The 19,255-nt window shown below is 39.4% G+C and overlaps 1 protein-coding gene across 1 annotated transcript in view; it reads left to right on the top strand.

Moving 5' to 3' along the window:
* The window catches only part of CCDC192 (coiled-coil domain containing 192), a 211,154-nt gene that overhangs the window by 132,261 nt on the left and 59,638 nt on the right, over positions 1-19,255 (top strand). The window contains exon 6 of the mRNA XM_054589870.1: positions 15,086-15,218. Within this exon, the coding sequence (XP_054445845.1) occupies positions 15,086-15,218 (133 nt within the window). The remainder of the gene's footprint in view (positions 1-15,085; positions 15,219-19,255) is intronic.

Below are 19,255 nucleotides of genomic sequence, written 5' to 3'. Positions count from 1 at the left end.
GAACATTTGAGGCTCAAAGCATTTAATCAGGGTGAGTTAATTCATCCATATGTAAACCCTGAGGTGGTTTTTAAAATATTCATTTATCATTAGAGAAAGTGAACATCAAGGCACTTGCCTCAGATTACTGTGTTATTGGCAAAGTTGGGAACAGGGCTTAGAATTTTCCTGCTAGATTTCTTTGAAGCTATAGAATGTCATTGAAATAACTTTGAACAATGCAATAGTGTGAAAGCAGGTATGGAAATTTTTCTTAGCTGTTGTAACCTGCAAAGAGTTTCAAGGGAATTGTGAGTGGGAATTAAGAATTAAGACTGGGATGTTGTTCTCCAAGTGAGAGTCAGGGAGGGTGGGGTGCCAGAGCTTTGAATGGTTTGGTGCAGTTTGGTACTTTAATTACTATCTCTTCATATTTACCCTAAGAAAAAAAGCTGATATACTCCACAAATTTCTTAACTGTACCTCCATACCACAGCATGATTTCCAAAACCTGAGATTCCTATGCTCCAACTATCTTCTTTCTTTCTACAGCAGACATGTTATATAAATCAACCTCCACAGAAATCTCCCCCATTTCTGGAGTTGCTGTGCCCACACTTCTCAACTCACACTCATGCTGGCCTACGTGTCCTCGTATACAAACACACACACGCCCACAGGACACTCATGCTACCTTTGTAACCAGCACCTGGCTCACGTCTACAGATATTCCTCTCATCAGCCTTTACAGATGTGCACATCAGAGCCAACCAGAAGACTTTACAACCAGATTATAGTCCCACACCTGAACTCCCAAATTCTAATTGAGTAGGAATGGAGAGAAACTTGAGCTGATGTATTTTTTAAAAGCTCCCATAATGCATCTGATGTGCAGATGTCAAACTATAGAACAGAAGGGGAGCCTTAACAGGCCCCCTTTGAAAGGGTAGATGAGCCCAGCCTTGTGTGGCTCAGTGGGTTGGGCGTCGTCCTGCAAACCAGAAGATTGCCACACAAAAGGCATGCAAGAGAGAGGCTTGTCACTGAATCAACTTGTCTGATAGTAATCTCCTGTGTGCATTTTCTATTGACAGTATATACCTTATCTTTATTAAAAAAAAAAAAAAAAAGGAGGAAGGCCTTATGTCAGACATGAAAGGAGTGCCTAATTTAGAAATCTGTGATAGAAATTATCTTACCAAAATTATTTAATAAGACCTGACATGGCTTCTAAATGTCTCCTCATTTTGAAACCAATGTACTTGGTTTAAAGCAAAAAACAAACATTTTTTAGCAAGTGAAAATGCAATTTGTAATTAAAAGATGAAAAGTTTTAGTTCATCTAGGAAAGGGAAGTATTTTGTACTGAATTGTTGTGCTACTATGATCACTATTTCAGGAAATATCTTCTGCACAATGGCCAAGAGATAGAAGCAACCCATGTGTCCATGAATGGATGAATGGACAAACAAATGTAATATATACATTTGTTTGAGCATTAAAAAGGGAAGCAAATTCTGATGCATGATAACCTTTGGATGAACCTTGAGGCCATAATGCTAAGTGAACAAGCCAATCAAAAAAAAAAAGTCAAATATTGTATGATTCCACCTATATGAGGTACTAGAGTAGTTAACGTCATTGAAATATAAAGTAGAATTGTGGTTGCCAAGGGCTGAAAGGAAGGGGAAATGGTGAGTAGTTATTTAATGAGCATGGAGTCTCAGTTTTCCCTGGTAAAAAAGTTCTAGAGATTGGTTGCACAACAATGTACATTTACTTAACACTACTGAACTGTACACTTTGAAACGGTTATGAGAGTTAATTCCATGCTATCTTTTTTACAATTTAAAAGGAAAAATAGTATTTTCCAGTTGAAAAGCCAAGTACAGTGCCTTTGTGACTCAATATTTGATATTGTCAGTTTAGACAGCTCTCTATAGAATTGAAATGAGAGCAGGTTAAAGTCAGTTTTGACTTTGATACCAAATTTGAACAAAATTAGGGAGCTTATTCATCTATTCATTCTTTTAGGCTATTGTATATCTCCTGAGCTTTAGATTCATAGAAGCTGGAAGGGCTCTGGGTAGGCCTCATTCTTATCGGGCAGGGATGAGATTCAGTCTAGGGTGTCCCCAGGGATATATTTCTGGGGACTGACATTTCTATATTTGGATGGTCTCCTATATGGCCAGTGTTGTTCCCACAATTACTAAGGATGCCCTAGAACTTTGAGTCTAAAGCAGAACTTGTCAAATATGGCACCTATGGGTTTTCTGGGTCAGGACTAGAATAGGCAAATCACCATTTGTCAAGCTTGGGATATCTTCAACTTATTCCTGATGAATAACTCATCTGATTACCCCTAAATCTTATAATCTCAGACTCTGGAAAGTTGTGCCATCACAAGTCACTAGCAAGAGATGAGGCAAGTGGCTTTAAGCCCAGTCCGCCTGTTTCCCTCCCTACCTGTTATCCTTGCATATCTTAGAGAAAGGGCTTTTGTTGGGAACAGGTTTAAAAGTCTGCCTTTGAGATCTACTTAAAAGATTCCTGTGTGAGAATTCAGATTTATGTGTTATGTTTTGACTGCTGGCTTTCTTAATGGAACTAGAGAAAGCACCTTGCAAGAGAGTGAAATAAGACAGATTCTTGACTCCAACAAAACCAAGTGGCAATCCTTATTTGATGACTTGTTTTGTAGCAAGCACATTTGTCTAAACTTGTTAAAATATGCAATCTGAAACTTGCTAATATCTACATAGCAAAAGTTCACATAATCACCACACCTTTTCCTGCCTGTCTGACTCTTTGCATGCTATTTACAAGTGACAGACGCTTCTTTTATTAGGTGATGCCTTTGCAACCCCATCTTGCATGCATATAACTTGATTCACATACAATATCAATTCTAAAATTAAACTTTTCCTCTAAGAACTATTGAAAATAACCATATATAACTATGAAATGTAGCTTCCAGGCATGAACATGACAGCTTCTCTAAACAGTGGAAAACGATAAAACAACAACAAAAAAATTAAGTTATCGCTGGAATGTTGAGTACCAGGAATTAAACTGGATTTAGGAGGCAAATACTGCTTAAAATGCTCACACTATTGCCGCAAGTGCTAAGCTATCTCCACAGAACAAAACTGATACATTTCTTTAATCTTTATTTAATTTTTTCCATTACCATTTAGTCCCCTTGTAGCCCCCCACCTCCAGCAGTCACCACACTGGTGTCCATGTCCATGAGTCCTTTTTCCTTTTCACTCAATCCCTCCACCCCCTCTCCTCCCCCACTTTCCCCCACACACACACTGGCTGTCATCCAGCTTTCCATTTATGAGTCTGGCCCAATTTTCTTTGTTTGTTCATTCAATTCCACATATGAGTGAAATCATATCGTATTTGTCCTTCTCAGACTGGCTTATTTCACTTAGCATAATGTTCTCCAGGTCCATCCATGTCGTTGCAAAGGGTAAAACTTTCTTCTTTTTCCCATCTGAGTAGTATTCTGTTGTGTAAATGTCCCATTGTTGTTTTACCTACTCATCTACTTGATGGACATTTGGGCTGCTTTCACATTTTTGTGATTGTACATAATGCTGCAATGAACATAGGGGTGCTCATGTTCTTTCAAATTAGTGTTTTGGGTTCCTTCAGATATATTCCCAGAAGTGGGATCACTGGGTCAAAAGGCAAATCCATTTTTAATTTTTTGATGTACCTCCATACTGCTTTCCACAGTGGCTCCACGAGTCAGCATTCCCACCAGCACTGCACTGGAGTTCCCCTTTCTCCACATCTTTGCCAGCACTTGCGGTTTGTTGATTTATTGATGATAGCCTTTCTGACAGGTGTGAAATGATATTTCATTGTGGTTTTAATTTGCATTTCTCTGTTGATTAGTGACATTGAGCATGTTTTCATATGTCTATTAGCCATCTGTATATCCTCTCTGGAGAAGTGTCTATTCGGGTCCTTTCCTTATTTTTTAATTGGGTTGTTTGTTTTTTAGGTGTTGAGTTTTGTAAGTTCTTTATAAATTTTGGATATTAACCCCTTATCAGATGTATAGGTAAATATGTTCTCCCATTCTGTGGGTTGTCTTCTTATTTTTGTTGATGATTTTCTTTGCTGTGCAATAAATTTCATTTGATGTAGTCCCATTTGTTTATTTTTTTTCTTCTGTTTCCCTTGCCCGGGGAGATATATATGATAAAATATTGCTATGAGAAATGCCCAACATTTTCTTCTATAATTTTTATGGTTTTAGGTTTAACATTTAAGTCTGATCTATTTTGAATTTATTCTTGTGTGTGTTGTAAGAAGGTGGTCTAGTTCAATTTTTCTGCATTTATCTGTCCACTTTTCCCAACACCTTTTGTTGAATAAACTATCTTTAGCCCATTGTATGTGTTTGCTTCTTCTGTTGAATATTAATTGACTATTAAAGTGTGGGTTTATTTATGGGCTCTCTATTCTGTTCCATTGATCTATGTGTCAGTTTTTATGCCAGTACCATGCTGTTTGGATTACTATGGTCTTATAGTATAGTTTGACATTAGATAGTGTGATTCCTCCAACTTTGCTCTTGTTTCTCAGGATTGCCGTTCCTATGTAGGGCAATTTGTGGTTCCATAGAAATTTTTGAAATATTTGTTCCAGTTCTGTGAAATACATCATGACAACTTTTAGTAAGGACATTTACAGGTGTGGCAAACCACGGCTATCTTACTAGCCCCTTGAAGGTTTATGGTATACATTGCCTCAGTAGTCAAGGATGGAACTGCAGGAAAGCCAGGAGGGAGAGTCTAAGCCAGCAATTTTCCACCTTTTTCATCTCATGACACACTTAAACTAATTACTAAAATTCTGTGGCACAGCAAAAAACATATTTTTAGACAATCTGACCAAAAAAATAGGTAAAGTTTTGATTTAGTCACACAAGATGGCTCTTGTTGTGTTGGCTCTTGTCATTTTTTTATTTGACATTGAAGGGAAAAGGGTCAGTACCACTGACCCTTTAAAAATTCTTGCAGCATACCAGTGTGCCTCTGGCTGTATGCCAGTGTCCCGCACACATTGATTGAAAATTGCTGGACTAAGCTAATGATTGTCAGATTATAAGATCTGAGCTAAGAAAAGCAAAGGCTGATTTTGTTAGAGTACTGAAAACATGGTTTTCTTGTCATCAGGAGGACACAGGTTACATGCCACCAATACCAGATAAAATGTCATCTATCCTGCACACATGATGAGTACACATTAATAAGAAAGCGTGAATGTGAACAAAATTGGGTCAGAAATCATGAGATATCTTTGCAATAGTACCTCCAAAGTAACCTTGCATCGTAGCTCTCAGGCAGATGAACTTTAAGATAGTTCAGTTTTGACCATTGAGCTATCTCTATAGTTGTCAAGACTGTATGTTTGTAATTTATATGAGTATGAACTGTTTGCTTTGTACTTATAACATCTTGAGAAACTTAGTTTTAACAACTGAAGGCCAATACACAGTTTTAGTGACACTTGCTGTCACTTCTGTATCTTCTTTGCAATTATGATTTCCTCATTAGTACAGTGGACAGTTGAGAAGAAACTTAGAAGAGGAAAATCAAGAAAAGAGACTCTTTAGCCCTAACAACTGAACTGTTAAACACTATCTCAGGTTGTAGATAAAAGTACTTGGTCTCACTCAGCATATGCAAACTATAGATCACTGGTTCTGTCGCTCAGCAGTACTAGGTAGTGGTGACTTCCCACCATGTGCTCCATTAACTTAGTCTATCCACTTTCATTTCTATTGCCCCATTAGTTCAATATTCAAGTGTATCCTCCTTTCAAGTAAGAGTCAGAAAGGCAAATCACCTTGTGAGCTGGGAGCCAAGTATGATTCTTTAATTGCTAATGGTTTCTCTATATGCATTTCACTGTCATTTGTTAAATTTATTGTCGAACACTGGTTGCAATGAACCTGATTAGAAATTTTGAATTTCTTGGGGGGAACTTGACTTGAGAGACTTGCCCTTATAAAACCACTTTTGTTTCTAGGCATTTACCAAAGTAAAGCAATAGAAAAATTAAAGAACTGACAAATTAGTCATTTAATTGCCGCTTATAATATTCAACTGATAGATATTCCCGTAAAGCCCTATGCTTGATAATTCATTGCCAAGAACCACTGTCTCAGAAATTCTACTTATAAAGAATAAAAGATGCTAAAATAATAATAGCAGTAACAACATTAACTAACATCATGCCAAGCAGCCATTTACAAAACATTTACCCATACACTCACTCTCTTACTTTTAACACCATAAATACTTTCTGAACATGAGATCAGGCCCATTTTGCTTTAACCTTAGAAATTTCTGCTGTAAAATTGTTTCAGCTTTGCATTAGAAAGCAGCAGTTTATTTTTTTTATTTTTATTGAATTTATTGATGTGACACTGGTTAACAAAATTGTACATGCTTCAGATGCACAATTTTACCACACATCATCTGTACACTGTATTGTGTGTTTATCACCCCCCAGGGAAAGCAGCGTTTTTTAAAACATTACTTCATAGAAAAATAATGGATTATCATAGAAAACTTTCCATTTTGCTGCTTTCTCTAATCTCTCTGTACACTGTCGAAAGCTATTTCATGCTGTGTGAGAATCATTTCTCCTCTTATGATAGTTTTCCATTTCTCTACTTAGATTTCTTCATCATTTGTTAGGTTGTTTCAAGGTGGCTGTTATACTCACGAGGCTGTGTGCCCTTTAACTTCCCTGCTTTCAGGGCAGAGTGGAGTTTTTGAAGGAGAGTCATGTTCAATGGGAAGGTTAACTTCATTAGTTTTCCTTTACCACTAGAAACCCCTTCAAGGTGATTTAAGCACCGTGGTGCTTCCGAATCTGTTTTCCAGTTCTCGCATGCCTCTACTTCAGGATTCGAGATACCTCATGGGTGGCTAATTTCCTCCCAGAAGGCAACCTTAGTCAAGTTCAAATGGAGTGATGGGCACAGGAAGAACAACAATGAAAATATCTGCCTAATTATAAAGTTCTCATGGAGAAAAAGCCCTTCATTATTTTTATAATCACAGTAGAGGAACTTAGCGGCATTTTTACAAGGCTTATGAGGGAATTCTTTTTACTACCTGTATACTCTTTCCACTCTGGTTTCTGTTTTCTTCCACCCACGTCTTCTTATGGCTGTTTGCCAATGATACAACAACTCACTGAGGTGGGGCTGAGAAAGTGAAATTGCTTCATATACAGCTTTGGCCCCTTGGGCTCTCTCTGTCCCCCAGGGCGGATTGGACTGGAAAACAGCTTCCGATCAGGCTCTGTTAGGTGTGACAATGCCCTTCTCTCTCTGTTCTCAGGGTGTGATTTAAGATTGGAAGACCAAAGAGTAGATTTGGCTTGATCAGGCCTTGACTGTATTTCCTTTTTAGAAGGCTCATTGAACACTCAGTTTTGTTCAGTGCTAAGCTCAGCCAGCGCAGCAGAGCTCATCATTTATTGCACTGTAGGTCCATTCTTTCTCGAAAATCTTGGTTGTCAGTCTGATTAATGATTGCTCAATAAGAATGATGAGGCAGGGTTATGATCACACACAAAAAGAGCATATGGCAGTATCCCTGAATCTCAGGAATGGATCTGTTTGACTGAGTACAGAGATTTTAATGCTACATGAAGCAAGTTGGCTGATAGACATTGGTCCAACTGATGTCTTTGAAGCTAACAGGATCTCAATGATGTAAAGACTCTTTATTTGTTCAAATGTAACCCCAATATGCACTATATTGAATGATCTGAGGCCAGTCTTTCTTGGTTCTCTGTATGAAGAGATCTTTAAGGGAAGGCTGCCTACCTAAATAGCTGCTAAGGTCCCTGGGACCTTACACCTAGGGATCTTAGCTGATGCTCCAGGTTTCAATCCTATATTCATTCCACTGCCCTTCAGCTGTGATGGCCAAGGAACAACATGAAATAGTGAGGGAAAACACTGAGACCGGGAGTTAGAAAATCCGGCTTTGAGTCCTGCTTGTTGCAGTTTTATTAGCTGTGGCTTTGGGCAAGTCATGGCATTTTCCTCTGCTTCCACTTTTGCCTGAAATGCTAGGGCTGGACAATTTGGTTTCAAAGATTGCACCCAATTCTGTGTCCTCTAAGATTTTGTGATTCATTTGATTTCCTAATTTGTATTGAGGGGGTCAGCCCATGGTTCCAAACTTCATGATCAGATGTCAGACACTTCTTGCTTTAAGAAATATATTAATTTAACAGGAAATGTCATCTTATCCCAAGTCCCCACAATGTAGGACACTGGGTAGGATGAGGTATGTGCAGCACAGCAATGAAAGGCATGGTCTGGAGCCAGATTGCTCAGATTTGAATTGAGTCACTGTTTGATTTTGGGAAAGTTACTCAAACATTTCCACACTTCAGTGTTTGCATTAAAAAAATGGATTAATAATAGTCCTATTTCATTGGGCTGCTACAAAAATGAAATGAAATTGTACATGCAAAGTTCTTAGAACCACGCTTGTCACATCACAGGTGATCAGTAAGTATTAACCTCTCTCTGGATTTTCCCCAATAATGTTCTGTATACCATAAGCAAGGAAGGGCAACTTACTGTCTTTTAGGGAAATAAATTCAAACTTTGGATAATTCTATTGTTAGAAAATTCTACCTTATCATTGGAATTCATTTCTAGATAAAGGTTATCTCTTTATCGTATATTAATTTGTAACATCTCTTACAAAAACACTATATAGGCATTTCTGGAAACTAGGACATATATTGGCAAACTCCACCTCTCTCTCGAATAATTATTTATTCCCATAGAGGGAAAGAACAGAGACTTGACTCCAAATAAGGGAAAGCTCGTCCCCTACAATGAGTCAAGATGTTTCTCTAATTACTGGGATTTTGTTTTATTTTTTTGAGGAATTTTAAACCTTCTGGATGTGGGGAACAGATTTAAAATGCATTTCCATAGCATGTTATTACATAAAATAAGCTACTCAGACGGGAGGGGTACTGCAAAGAACAGAAAAGTATCAGCTGTGATTTCTACAGTTTGACTCTTGGCCATTAAATATCAACAGTGGTTGTGTGGGTCCTAGCTCTTGGTTGAAGTTGCAATGAGGCCTAAGAGTTTATGTATCAGCTAGTTCCCTTATGACTTTATTATGTGAAATAAGACTAAGCTACCTTTTGCATTCGTGATTTGCCTTTCACTCAAGGCATTCTTATGATAAAGATTCATCCGATCCACTCTTGGCCACTTCAGATGACTCAGCTGACTGGAATGGTCACAGCCATCAGGATCAGTTCAGGATCCCCTGATGAATGAGACTAAGAGGGCTCAGAACAACACCAGGCATGGATAGGTCTTACCTGGGTCCATCAAATCTTTCCTTTATTTCTTAGGTTCTCTAAAGTTATCCTGGCAACCCATATTATAAATGCTCCCCACCACAGTTCAGTGGTACCCTTCTAAAACCAAGCTTGTTATATTGCCTTCCTACTTCTACTAATTAGAGCCATTCACATTTTAACATCAAAGGTTCCCTTTAAGTAACTTAACAATTTAATGGTGCTCTTTATTAGTGAAGCCTCAGGTTACTATTGGAAAGAAAAATTAGCATCTGGAATCAAAAGACCTTTGTTCAAGTCAGTTTAGCTCTTACTCACTAAGAGTCCATGATTAAATCTACTGAAGCTCTCTGGGGCCTCAGCTCTCTCACCTACAAAACAGGGACACTAACACAGATGACAGTTAGGTTTCATCAATGAGCAGTGGCTGCTGGGAGTGTAGGTTAAGGATTTGAAGCCAGGTGTGCAATCCAGGGTGAAAGAATCTCCAAACCAAAGGTCTGCCATGGAGAAGGAAGGAACATACATGACACATTTTTGCCATCCCTGGACTTTTAAAATATTCACCTGAGGATTGTATAAATATAAAACCAAAGAAGGGAAATCAATCTTTTAAACCAAGATGTATCCAAATGCTACTGTCAGTTTTATTAGTTTCATTATTAATGATGGGCCATTAAAAGAGAACTGAAAAGAGAAGTCTGCCTAGACCTTCTGTATCCAAACCAAATTCTTTTGTGTTCTGGTCTTCTCAGTGGCCCTGTAGAGATAAAACCTTTGTTCTGTATGCTCTCTAAGTGAATGAAGAGCGGGGAATGGGGTAGATTTCAGACAAAATGGGGAACAAGCCACGTGCCGGGAGGCCCAAGACAAAGCTGCTACGGGAAGCAGCAAGACAGGGGACCTCGGCGCGCTCCTCACCTCATTCCACAGAGGCAGCCACCTGCTTTGCCTAGGCACCGAGCCAGCTCTGACGGGAGATGTGATCGAGGCTATTTGCATTCCTGTTTTCAGGACAGTAAATTTTATCTAGCCATACAAAATGAGGAAGAAGTTGACCCAATCATGCAGAGAAGCTAATTTGGGAGGAGGAGGTGAAAGAAATGGAGACAAATTGTTTGCTTTTAATGAAGTGCAAATTTTATTTTCTGTGAAGTGTAAAGTGTGACAAAGATATCTTTAGAGAAGATAATTTGGTGTTTTGGTGGAGGGCTGATATTTCCCTGATGTGTTTCAAGAAATAATGACAAAAACAGAAACACATCTACTACACTGGGTCACAGCACTGGGTACTGTCATTTGTGCATTATGTCATTTAATCCACACCAGTTCTATGAGATGGGATCTAGGGCCTGGAGATGTCTGGCCCAGTTTCTCAGGGCCAATGACTGAAAGCCCAGCCCTAGAATCTTAGGCCATGGTTCAAAGTATGGGAAAAGACCAAGAAATTTTCAACAGTGCTGGCAACTCTGTGTTGAAACTCTTCGGTAAATAGTTCCCTGGTTATTTCTAATTCCCATTGACTTGATACAGTGCAAACTATTCAGGAATGTGATACAGATAGATATTTCCTTTTAAAAATATTGCACAAATACATGATTTCCTCCCTCTTTCCACCCTATAGGAGAAGTAGGAAAAGAGTATGAGTAGGAATTTATCTCCAAGCTATAAAACCTTCCTATCCTTTTAGTAATCACCGAGGGGAACTCCTAGTTACTAAGGAGAACATAACAGGCTCCATTAGATTCAAGTACAACACTTGGGTTGCCTGGCAAGAGAGTGCCAAAAAAGCAAAGGAAAATATTATCATTGCTGAAATCATTTGATGTCTATGACTAATAGAAAACATGTTGGCAAATTGAATTTGTAGAAGTGCCCAAAGGACTTTAGAGCTGTGAATTAATAGCATACAGTAGTTCTGTCCAGAGAAAAGAAACAACAACAAAAAAAAACCAACAAAAAAAACACAAAGGCCAAGATGTTGAACTATTTTAAAATGTATCTGAATCACCACGAGTGTGCAATGGAAACCTTAAGTAACCAATATAGGTGCTTTTTCAATTTTTTAAAATTTCCTTTTCCCATCTCCTTTTCCTTATAGCCAAATAATACAGTTCGTACATTTCAAGGCACAGTATCCTTGAATTGCAAGGCACAGGTCTTCTCAGGCTTCTTACCTAACATCTCACAGATACCAGAATTATCCTTAAACCCTGACAACTGTACCCACCTTAGAGACTAGGAGGGCTAGAATGTCACTTCATGCATGTGCTATGTCCCTTGGGAGCTGAAGGAAGCCAGAGGCAGAAAGAGTGGGGATAAGCCTGACCTCTAATTACCTCTTAACCTGGGCTACAGAGGTTACAATGGGCCTGCCTGCCTACGTTCATCCAGTCTCTGTCTCTGCTTGATCATTCCCAGCGCAGGAGGCCTTTGCCGGGACACATCCTATCTCCTTCTGTATGGATGCAGCCCTAGTGGTTGAAGGGTGCTTTCTGGTTGTGTGCCAAAATCTGTTTCCTTGTATTTTCTACCCATTGTTCCTCACGGTATCTCTAGAACAATGCTGTTTGACTCAACTTCCTCTCCTCTGGAATAGTCCCTTAGATAACTGAAGTCAGCTGTCAGGACTCCCGTGTACACTGTCTTCTCCAAACTAAATATCCTCAGTTTCTTTGTCAGATCATAAGTTAAATATACGACTGTTAGTGCAATATTAAGAGGAAGATCATAAAATCACCGTAAGAGAAAGACAAAAAGGAGGCTTGAAATTAGATTTTTTTTTTTCAAAACAGAGTTAAGTTATTGAACTGGAAAGCTAGATTTTTTAACTGATAAAGAGAAGTGCTTGTCTTTCCACAGAATTCCTCCATGAGGTCAATCAACTTTTCTGTCAAAGTGGAAATGTGCCTTGATAAGACTTCTTTTAGTGATATCACACCAGCAACTAATGATCACTCATCAATTCTCACCAAGTTGCTTTTTTTTTTTTGCCTTTGTTTACTATGAATGCCTACCTTGAGAAAAGGTTCTAGAAAAATACTTATCTTCACATGAATAGTTGTGGCATGATTTCAAAATTTGAACATTATCTGTAAAGAATTAAGGGAGGGGCAATGTAAGAAAACTAAATTTTTAGTTCTTTTTCTTCCCCGTATTATATTTTTAAAAATTGTAAATATACAGAAAAGTTGAAATAATTTTTTAGTGAACATCCCTATACTTAATAATTGGATAGTATAATTAACATTTTGCTGTCTTTGATTTATCACATATCTATCAGTTTCTCTATCCATCCATCAACCTTTTTTTCACAAATCAGCATAAGTTACATTCATCAGTACACCTAATCCCTAATACTTCTGCATGAATATTATCATCAGTCCTTTTTTAATACTTTCAATGACCATTCTCTTCCTAATCCCTCTTGGTATTCTTTTCCTCTTTCCCTCCACTTTCTCAATTCTTATTTTTTCACCCTTTTTACTACTTTCTATCCTCAAATTCTAAGTTGTAAAAGGAAAGTGTGAAAAATCTGAGTGTGGTACAGTCTTGAAGTAGCACCAGGCAAGGAAGTTCACTGACAACCACACAGGGCCTCACAGCTGGTTTCTCCGCAGGCCTGGGATGGACGAGGCCCTCATGAACAAGCTGATACCATCCAATTTACAAGAGAGGGAGGTGTAGATTAGCATGCCCACTTAATAATTTACTGTAGGAAACACAGCTGTGAAATACCCAGTCTCCCTCTGAGCTCATCTATGACAGGCCAAATTGTGAAGGGTTTTGATGCTTAGAGACTGAGAGGAAGGGAATTAATTAGGTCCTAGTGGCATAAAGCAGAGAGACCTTTCCAGCACTGGTTTTTCCAAAGCTGGCCTGCACAGCATTTGACACCAAAGCGGTGCTTCAGAAATTAGTACAATGACGACATGAGTACATGAATGCTAACCACCGCAGTAGTAGAAGTGCAATCCAGACCAGGAGCTCATGTTGTGGCTCAGAGCACCTCTCACCTGGACTGCACAGTGAACCCTGCCAAATTATCCCCCTCCAACTCGCTTTAAAGAACTTTCATGATGACCGTTCTCCTTTGAATAACGCATTCTCTTTTTGCCATGTGTATGGCATTAATTAAGCTTTTGTCAAGTCCAAATCTTTCTGCTTTGGTCTGAAAGACAACCTGTCTTTAAAAGGGGAGGTCTGGCCCTGGCTGGTGTGGCTCAGTGGATTCAGCACCAGCCTGAGAAGCAAAGGGCCGCCAGTTCAATTCCCAGTGCAGAGCACATGCTTGGGTTGCAGGCCTGGTCCCTGGTAGGTGGTGCGTGAGATGCAACCGCACATTGATGTTTCTCTCCATTCTCTTTCTCCCTTCCTTCCCCTCTCTAAAAAATAAATAAATAATCTTTTTTTAAAAAAATGGGAAGTCTGCCCTGGCTGGGTGGTTCAGTTGATTGGAGCATCGTCCTGTACACTAAAGAGGGGTGGGTTCAATTCCTGGTCAGGGCACATACCCAGGTAGTGGGTTTAATCCCCGATTCCATTAGGGCACGTACAGGAGACAACCAATCGATGTTTCTCACATGGCTGTTTCTCCACCGCCATCTCTAAAATCAATAAATATATCCTCAGGGGAGGATTAAAAAACTTAAATTGGGAGGTCTTTGTCTTTTTAATGACATCTTTGATAAACTGATTTTACTGGCTTTACTCTCATAAAAAGGGAGTGATCCCCTACTGCCCCCCTGTATTCTTTTCAAAGACCAGGGAACACCATCTTCCCTGATGAGCAAGAACTATTCCCTTCCCTGACTTGAGATTTATGTCTGATAAGAAATGTCAGTGATTTATTTTCTGGGCTTCCTAATTACCAGCCCACAAAGACTTGGCCAAGTGAGTTCTTCAGTGGCAAGGCAGGAACACCAAAGTGCAAATGCAGCACTTCTGACAATAAACAGCTTCTCCATAGTTGCAGATAAATCCAATTTCAACAAATTAATCTCACTTTGAAATCCATAAAAGTATCTTTCTAGCCATAAAGTCTCAAGGTAAGTCCTTTGGTTATATAACTGTTTTCTAATGTAGTTCTTTCAAAGGTTCTGATGTCATACATCATATTATTTTATAGCAAGGAATTCCTATCCTCTATTGCTTGAAAATCATTCCGTCCCCTGGCCACTTCCCCTATACAGATACCATAGTAAATATCTGTCAACATCAGCACTTCATGGTGGCATCACACCCTTTAGAATGTATTTGAATGCAAGCCATTATGGTGTTAAGGTGAAAAAGGACGCACAATCAAGGCTTTGATTATTTCGTGGGAGTTTACTTACACACTGGGAAAAAAATCAGATACTTTTAGCCATTGGCACCTCCGTGGTAAAATGCCAACTGCCAACTAGAGTTCTCTAATTGCCTGTATTATAAGCAATCAAAACACAAGGTTCTGATCCGGATAAAAACCCTTCTAGAAGGTGAAAGATACTATGATGCAGAGAGTAGGCTTGGATTGCTGGGGGTTCAGACACTCTGACAGACAGGCACACATGCGCTTGGTTTCCCAGACCTCAAGCGGGGCTCAGTCTAGGGTAAACAGGGAAGTCAGGCTGCAAAGGCCACGTTTGTTCAGACATCATTAATTCTTTTTATTCCTTTGATGCATCTGTCTCTAGTGACAGAACTCTTTTTTTTCTCTCTCTCTCTTTTTTTTTTTAAGAAACTAAAGCACAAAAGGAAACTGAAAAAGCTACAAACTGATTTGGCAACAGTTAAGCAAGATGCTGCCATCACAATCTTGGAACTCAATGAGAAGATAAAGACTTTGTGTGAAGTAAGGACAGCCCCTAGAGGTCAGTATTACCATGTGACGGTGGCACTGGCCTATGGGCCTGGGTATTGTATATAGTTTTATTGGCAACAAAGCAAAAAGCAAGGCCACAGTGCCAGGCAGCATAGTGGCCTGGCTGCACGCTGACCCGGCTGACCTGCGTTCTGCATGAATGGAGATATCACACGAACTACTAACTCCAGACTGGGTTCACTTTCACCGTAAGAGAGGCAGAGAATAAATGAATAAGCCATTCTTTAAAGGAAAGTCCCTGAAGCTGAAGAGCTGGACTGAAATAGATCTGATAAGTGTCCTTGTACAAGCTGGGTGGCAGTGAGGGGAGGGCAGGGTCTAAGGAGGAAGACCCAAAGCCCCCAGGGATGGGCCTCTGCAATGGGGCAAGGAGAGGAGCTCATATAAAAGTGTAGACAGGTTCGTAGACTCAGACAGGAACAAAGAAGGAAAAAAAATAATGTTCTAACAATAGGTGAATGAGCCAGAAACTAGTAGGGAAGGCTGGCTGGGATTAAAATCTGGGTGGTTCAAAAAAATTATAATAGCCATTTTTGTTTGGATTCTTTTTTTTAAGTATTTTCTTACAGACTATAAACACACATTGCGGGGGGACCCAAATTTCAGACTGTCATTAACAGTAATACAAGTTAACATTTAATACTATGTGCTAGGCATTTTGCTAAGTATTTCGTGTGTATTTCTCAGAAGAGTGTCCATTTATGGATTCTACAAGAATAAGCAGAGGCTTAGAGCTGATTACCTTGCCCCACGTCAGATGTGTCTGAGCAACACCTGCGCAGTCAGCCTGCAGACAGAAATTAACCCCCGCCCAGAAGCCAGGGCAGCTCTGACCCAGCCGGGCTTCTTCGTTCTATGCAGCAGAGATATCAAACTCCCTTCTGCCTGCGGGATCTCTTGCAAAGCTGTGATTCGGGGATAAATGTCTTCCTTTGATGTGTGGCACTCTTGTAGAGCCAGGAGCATGCCATTGTTCTTACTCTGGCTTCCTTTATTACTCATAAGTAATTCTGGAAAAAGAGAAGGACCATGGAAATAAATGGAGGAGGAAAAAGTAGGCGATGTGGTGGCTTCAGAAAGTGAGACACTCCCAGCATCCTGACCGCATGGTAAGCTTTTAGCATGAGTTTGGTTTTAATTTTTAGTTTTGAACAGCACTTTCCCAGGGTTACAATGGCATGTAACAGTCACCTTGAAACATGTGCTGAAGGTCAATTTGTTTGCTCTTTCCACAGAACAAAATATAGTTTATGAGTTTGCTTTTACTACCATGAAACCTAAAAGAATAAATTCTATTAGAGAATGTCATCCATTTAAAGGTCTTTATTCTAAGGCACCATAGCTAGATTTCAACGTGGTTCCATAATAAGCTGATAGTGATTATACAGCCCATTAGAGAAAGTTCTCCAGCTCACTTGAGAGAAGCTTTCAACTTCATTGTATTTTCAATCTAGTGAAAAAATATATTATTGCAAGGTAGCTAATTCCCATTACTCATTTTTGACAAAAATAATATCACTTGCTGTTTAATAATTTTGTCCCTTTGATATTTTGATAGGTCAAATTAAAACACTACTGAGGTACCATGACTCTAATGGTTTGGGAGATAACAGAAAGTATTAAATCCCACCTTTCCTTCTTTGCCCATTTTTTTTTCTATATTTCTATTTAAAAACAAACTTCTATTGCAGGGAGAAAAACCATACTGTATTATGAACAGATAATACATCTCAATAAAGCCAGGTTTTCCAAGATTAATTATGGATGAAGGTAGTGACTTCCTTTTGGTTCTACATGTTGCTTCTCTTAGTGGGTATAGAAAATGAGTCAATGGACTGACATGTAGGACTCAAGTCTTAAATCAAACATTTGCACATTTTTACTCTCCAATGGGTGCCATGCAGCCTCACCCTGAATTTGATAGCCCAGGAGATCATCAAGGCCATTGTGGCCCCAGAGCAACATTAGCTCTTATTCTCAGAGACTTTGGTCACCTTGGCCCCTCCCCACCAATTCTCTTGAAAGTAAAGTCTGGATAGATGCTGATAACTCTAACATACAATGACCCCCATTTAACCACAGAACTGCCTCCCACACACATTCCTCAGCCAGAATAGGTCCCACCCCTAGTTATCTGGTGTCCTTTTATAAAATGTTTGTTTTCAGTTCTCAAACCTTTGTTTGCAAATGACAGATGTCCGGGACTGGAACTCGTGATAGCTTAAAGAGAAAGGGTGATTTATTGGCACAGGTGTAAACAAACTAAGAAAGGGCATGTCATTAGTCCTGCAGTCTGATGGATTCAGGGTCTCAGATAGCACTGTGTCTCTCATCTCTGCTTCTCTCTGCTTTGAGACTTCATTCTCTCAAGCAGGATGTCAGAAGAGACTGGAGACATGGCCAAAAGCAGCTATGGGCTGCCCTCCTTACCTGTCCTCCAGAGAAGAAAGAACTCATTTTTCCAGCAGCTCTAGTTAGAAAAAGTCTAAGAAAAAAACTCTGTCCTGGCATGGGTTGCATACCCATGAGGGTCTATGAATAATCTTTGTGGCCAAGGTAGGGAGCTACGGTTGGACAAGCTTCGGCCCTGCACTTGCCACTGGGCGGTGGTGTAAAGGGAAATAATGGTGGGGCTGACTGATAGTTACCACAGGGCTGGGGTGGGAGAAAAGCATATCCCTAGAGGAAGGGATGGCCCATTACTGAAAAGAAAGAGTGAAAGACAAAACCAACATGTCCAATACACACTCAGTTAGTGGTCAAATTAAAATATAAAGCAATGCTTAATGAGTCACCCATCTATGAGTACTTGTACTTTTTGAGTAGACTCTTTTTGATGAAAAAAAGACATTCATGACCCAAGAAATAAATGTCCAATAGTAGAATTTCAGACCCCATAATGGATAGAGAGTGAACCACTTTGGGAAAGGAGTCCCCTTCCAGCCTCCATCACGTGACATCATAGTCACCTACTCAGAAAACCTGCCTACTGTAACTGTTGAAATTGCAAGAGGGGAAAACGGTGTTGATTCTAAATGATACGTTAACTGGATTAATATAAAAGTACTTCTCTGTTATAGTTACAAACTGATGCTTGCAGTCCTATCAAGCAGATTAGTGAGATGTTTCCAGATAAATTAGAATTTCTTTCTCACCCAAATACTTTTTTTGTTTGTTCGGTTCATTTTCTAAGTAATGCTGTATGTACATATGAGGTTGCCGTTCAACTCCTCTGATCACAAGGATGTTCCAGAATACTAGGGGTACTTTAAAGCATATTCAAAATGATGAAACGTTGACCTACCCAACTTTTTTTTCAATACATAAACACCATAAACTATTTCATTGGCTATGTACTTAAATTACCTCCAAAGAAATAAATGATTTCAGTCAATGGAAAGTTCAACTGAAAAGAAAAAACACCTTTATTATAAAACTGGCACAGCAGGAAACTTACGGACTCAGTGTTGTTTGTTGATTTTCCTTTGTTGGAGTAATCACAGCCCAGGGCAGATTCCTTCCACCATTACCACAGCCTGTGCCTGAGGTGCTTACAGCATTATTTACTAGCAGAATCCAGTGAAATGCCTATTGTACACTTTCAAAGTTTGAGTCCACCTTTTGATAAACCTTAGGATATAGAAACCTAAGATTAAATTTCAAAACAATCTTTCCTTCCTTTGACTTTGCAAATTACTTTGTGAAAGCCCTTATTGACTACTGGTAAGTCCTGTTGTGGGCGCAGGAGCATTAAGCCACTTGCAATGAGGGAAGCTTCTGGGTTTGACCAGAACATCAGGGACCAGGTTTATAGGTTTCCAGTTAGCATATGAAAGGTGATGTACTCTGCTGGATTTCCCTTTTAATTCTTTTCTCTTAATATGCACAGTATGGTATCTAGCCCTGTTTACATGTTCCCAGTGTCCCAGTGAAAGCCATATCAACTTTGAAGTCATCTCTTTGCTTTGACAAGATACTCCCAGGTAGTGCAGGCACATCCTAGGGCAGACTTTCCTGGGACTCAGC

This window comes from Pteronotus mesoamericanus, unplaced genomic scaffold, assembly GCF_021234165.1.
Source record: "Pteronotus mesoamericanus isolate MK-2021 breed Mesoamerican mustached bat unplaced genomic scaffold, CSHL_Meso_final scaffold_167, whole genome shotgun sequence".
NCBI lineage: Eukaryota > Metazoa > Chordata > Mammalia > Chiroptera > Mormoopidae > Pteronotus > Pteronotus mesoamericanus.
The sequence above is the reverse complement of the archived record's forward strand: the minus strand, read 5'-3'. Positions and strand labels throughout refer to the sequence as shown.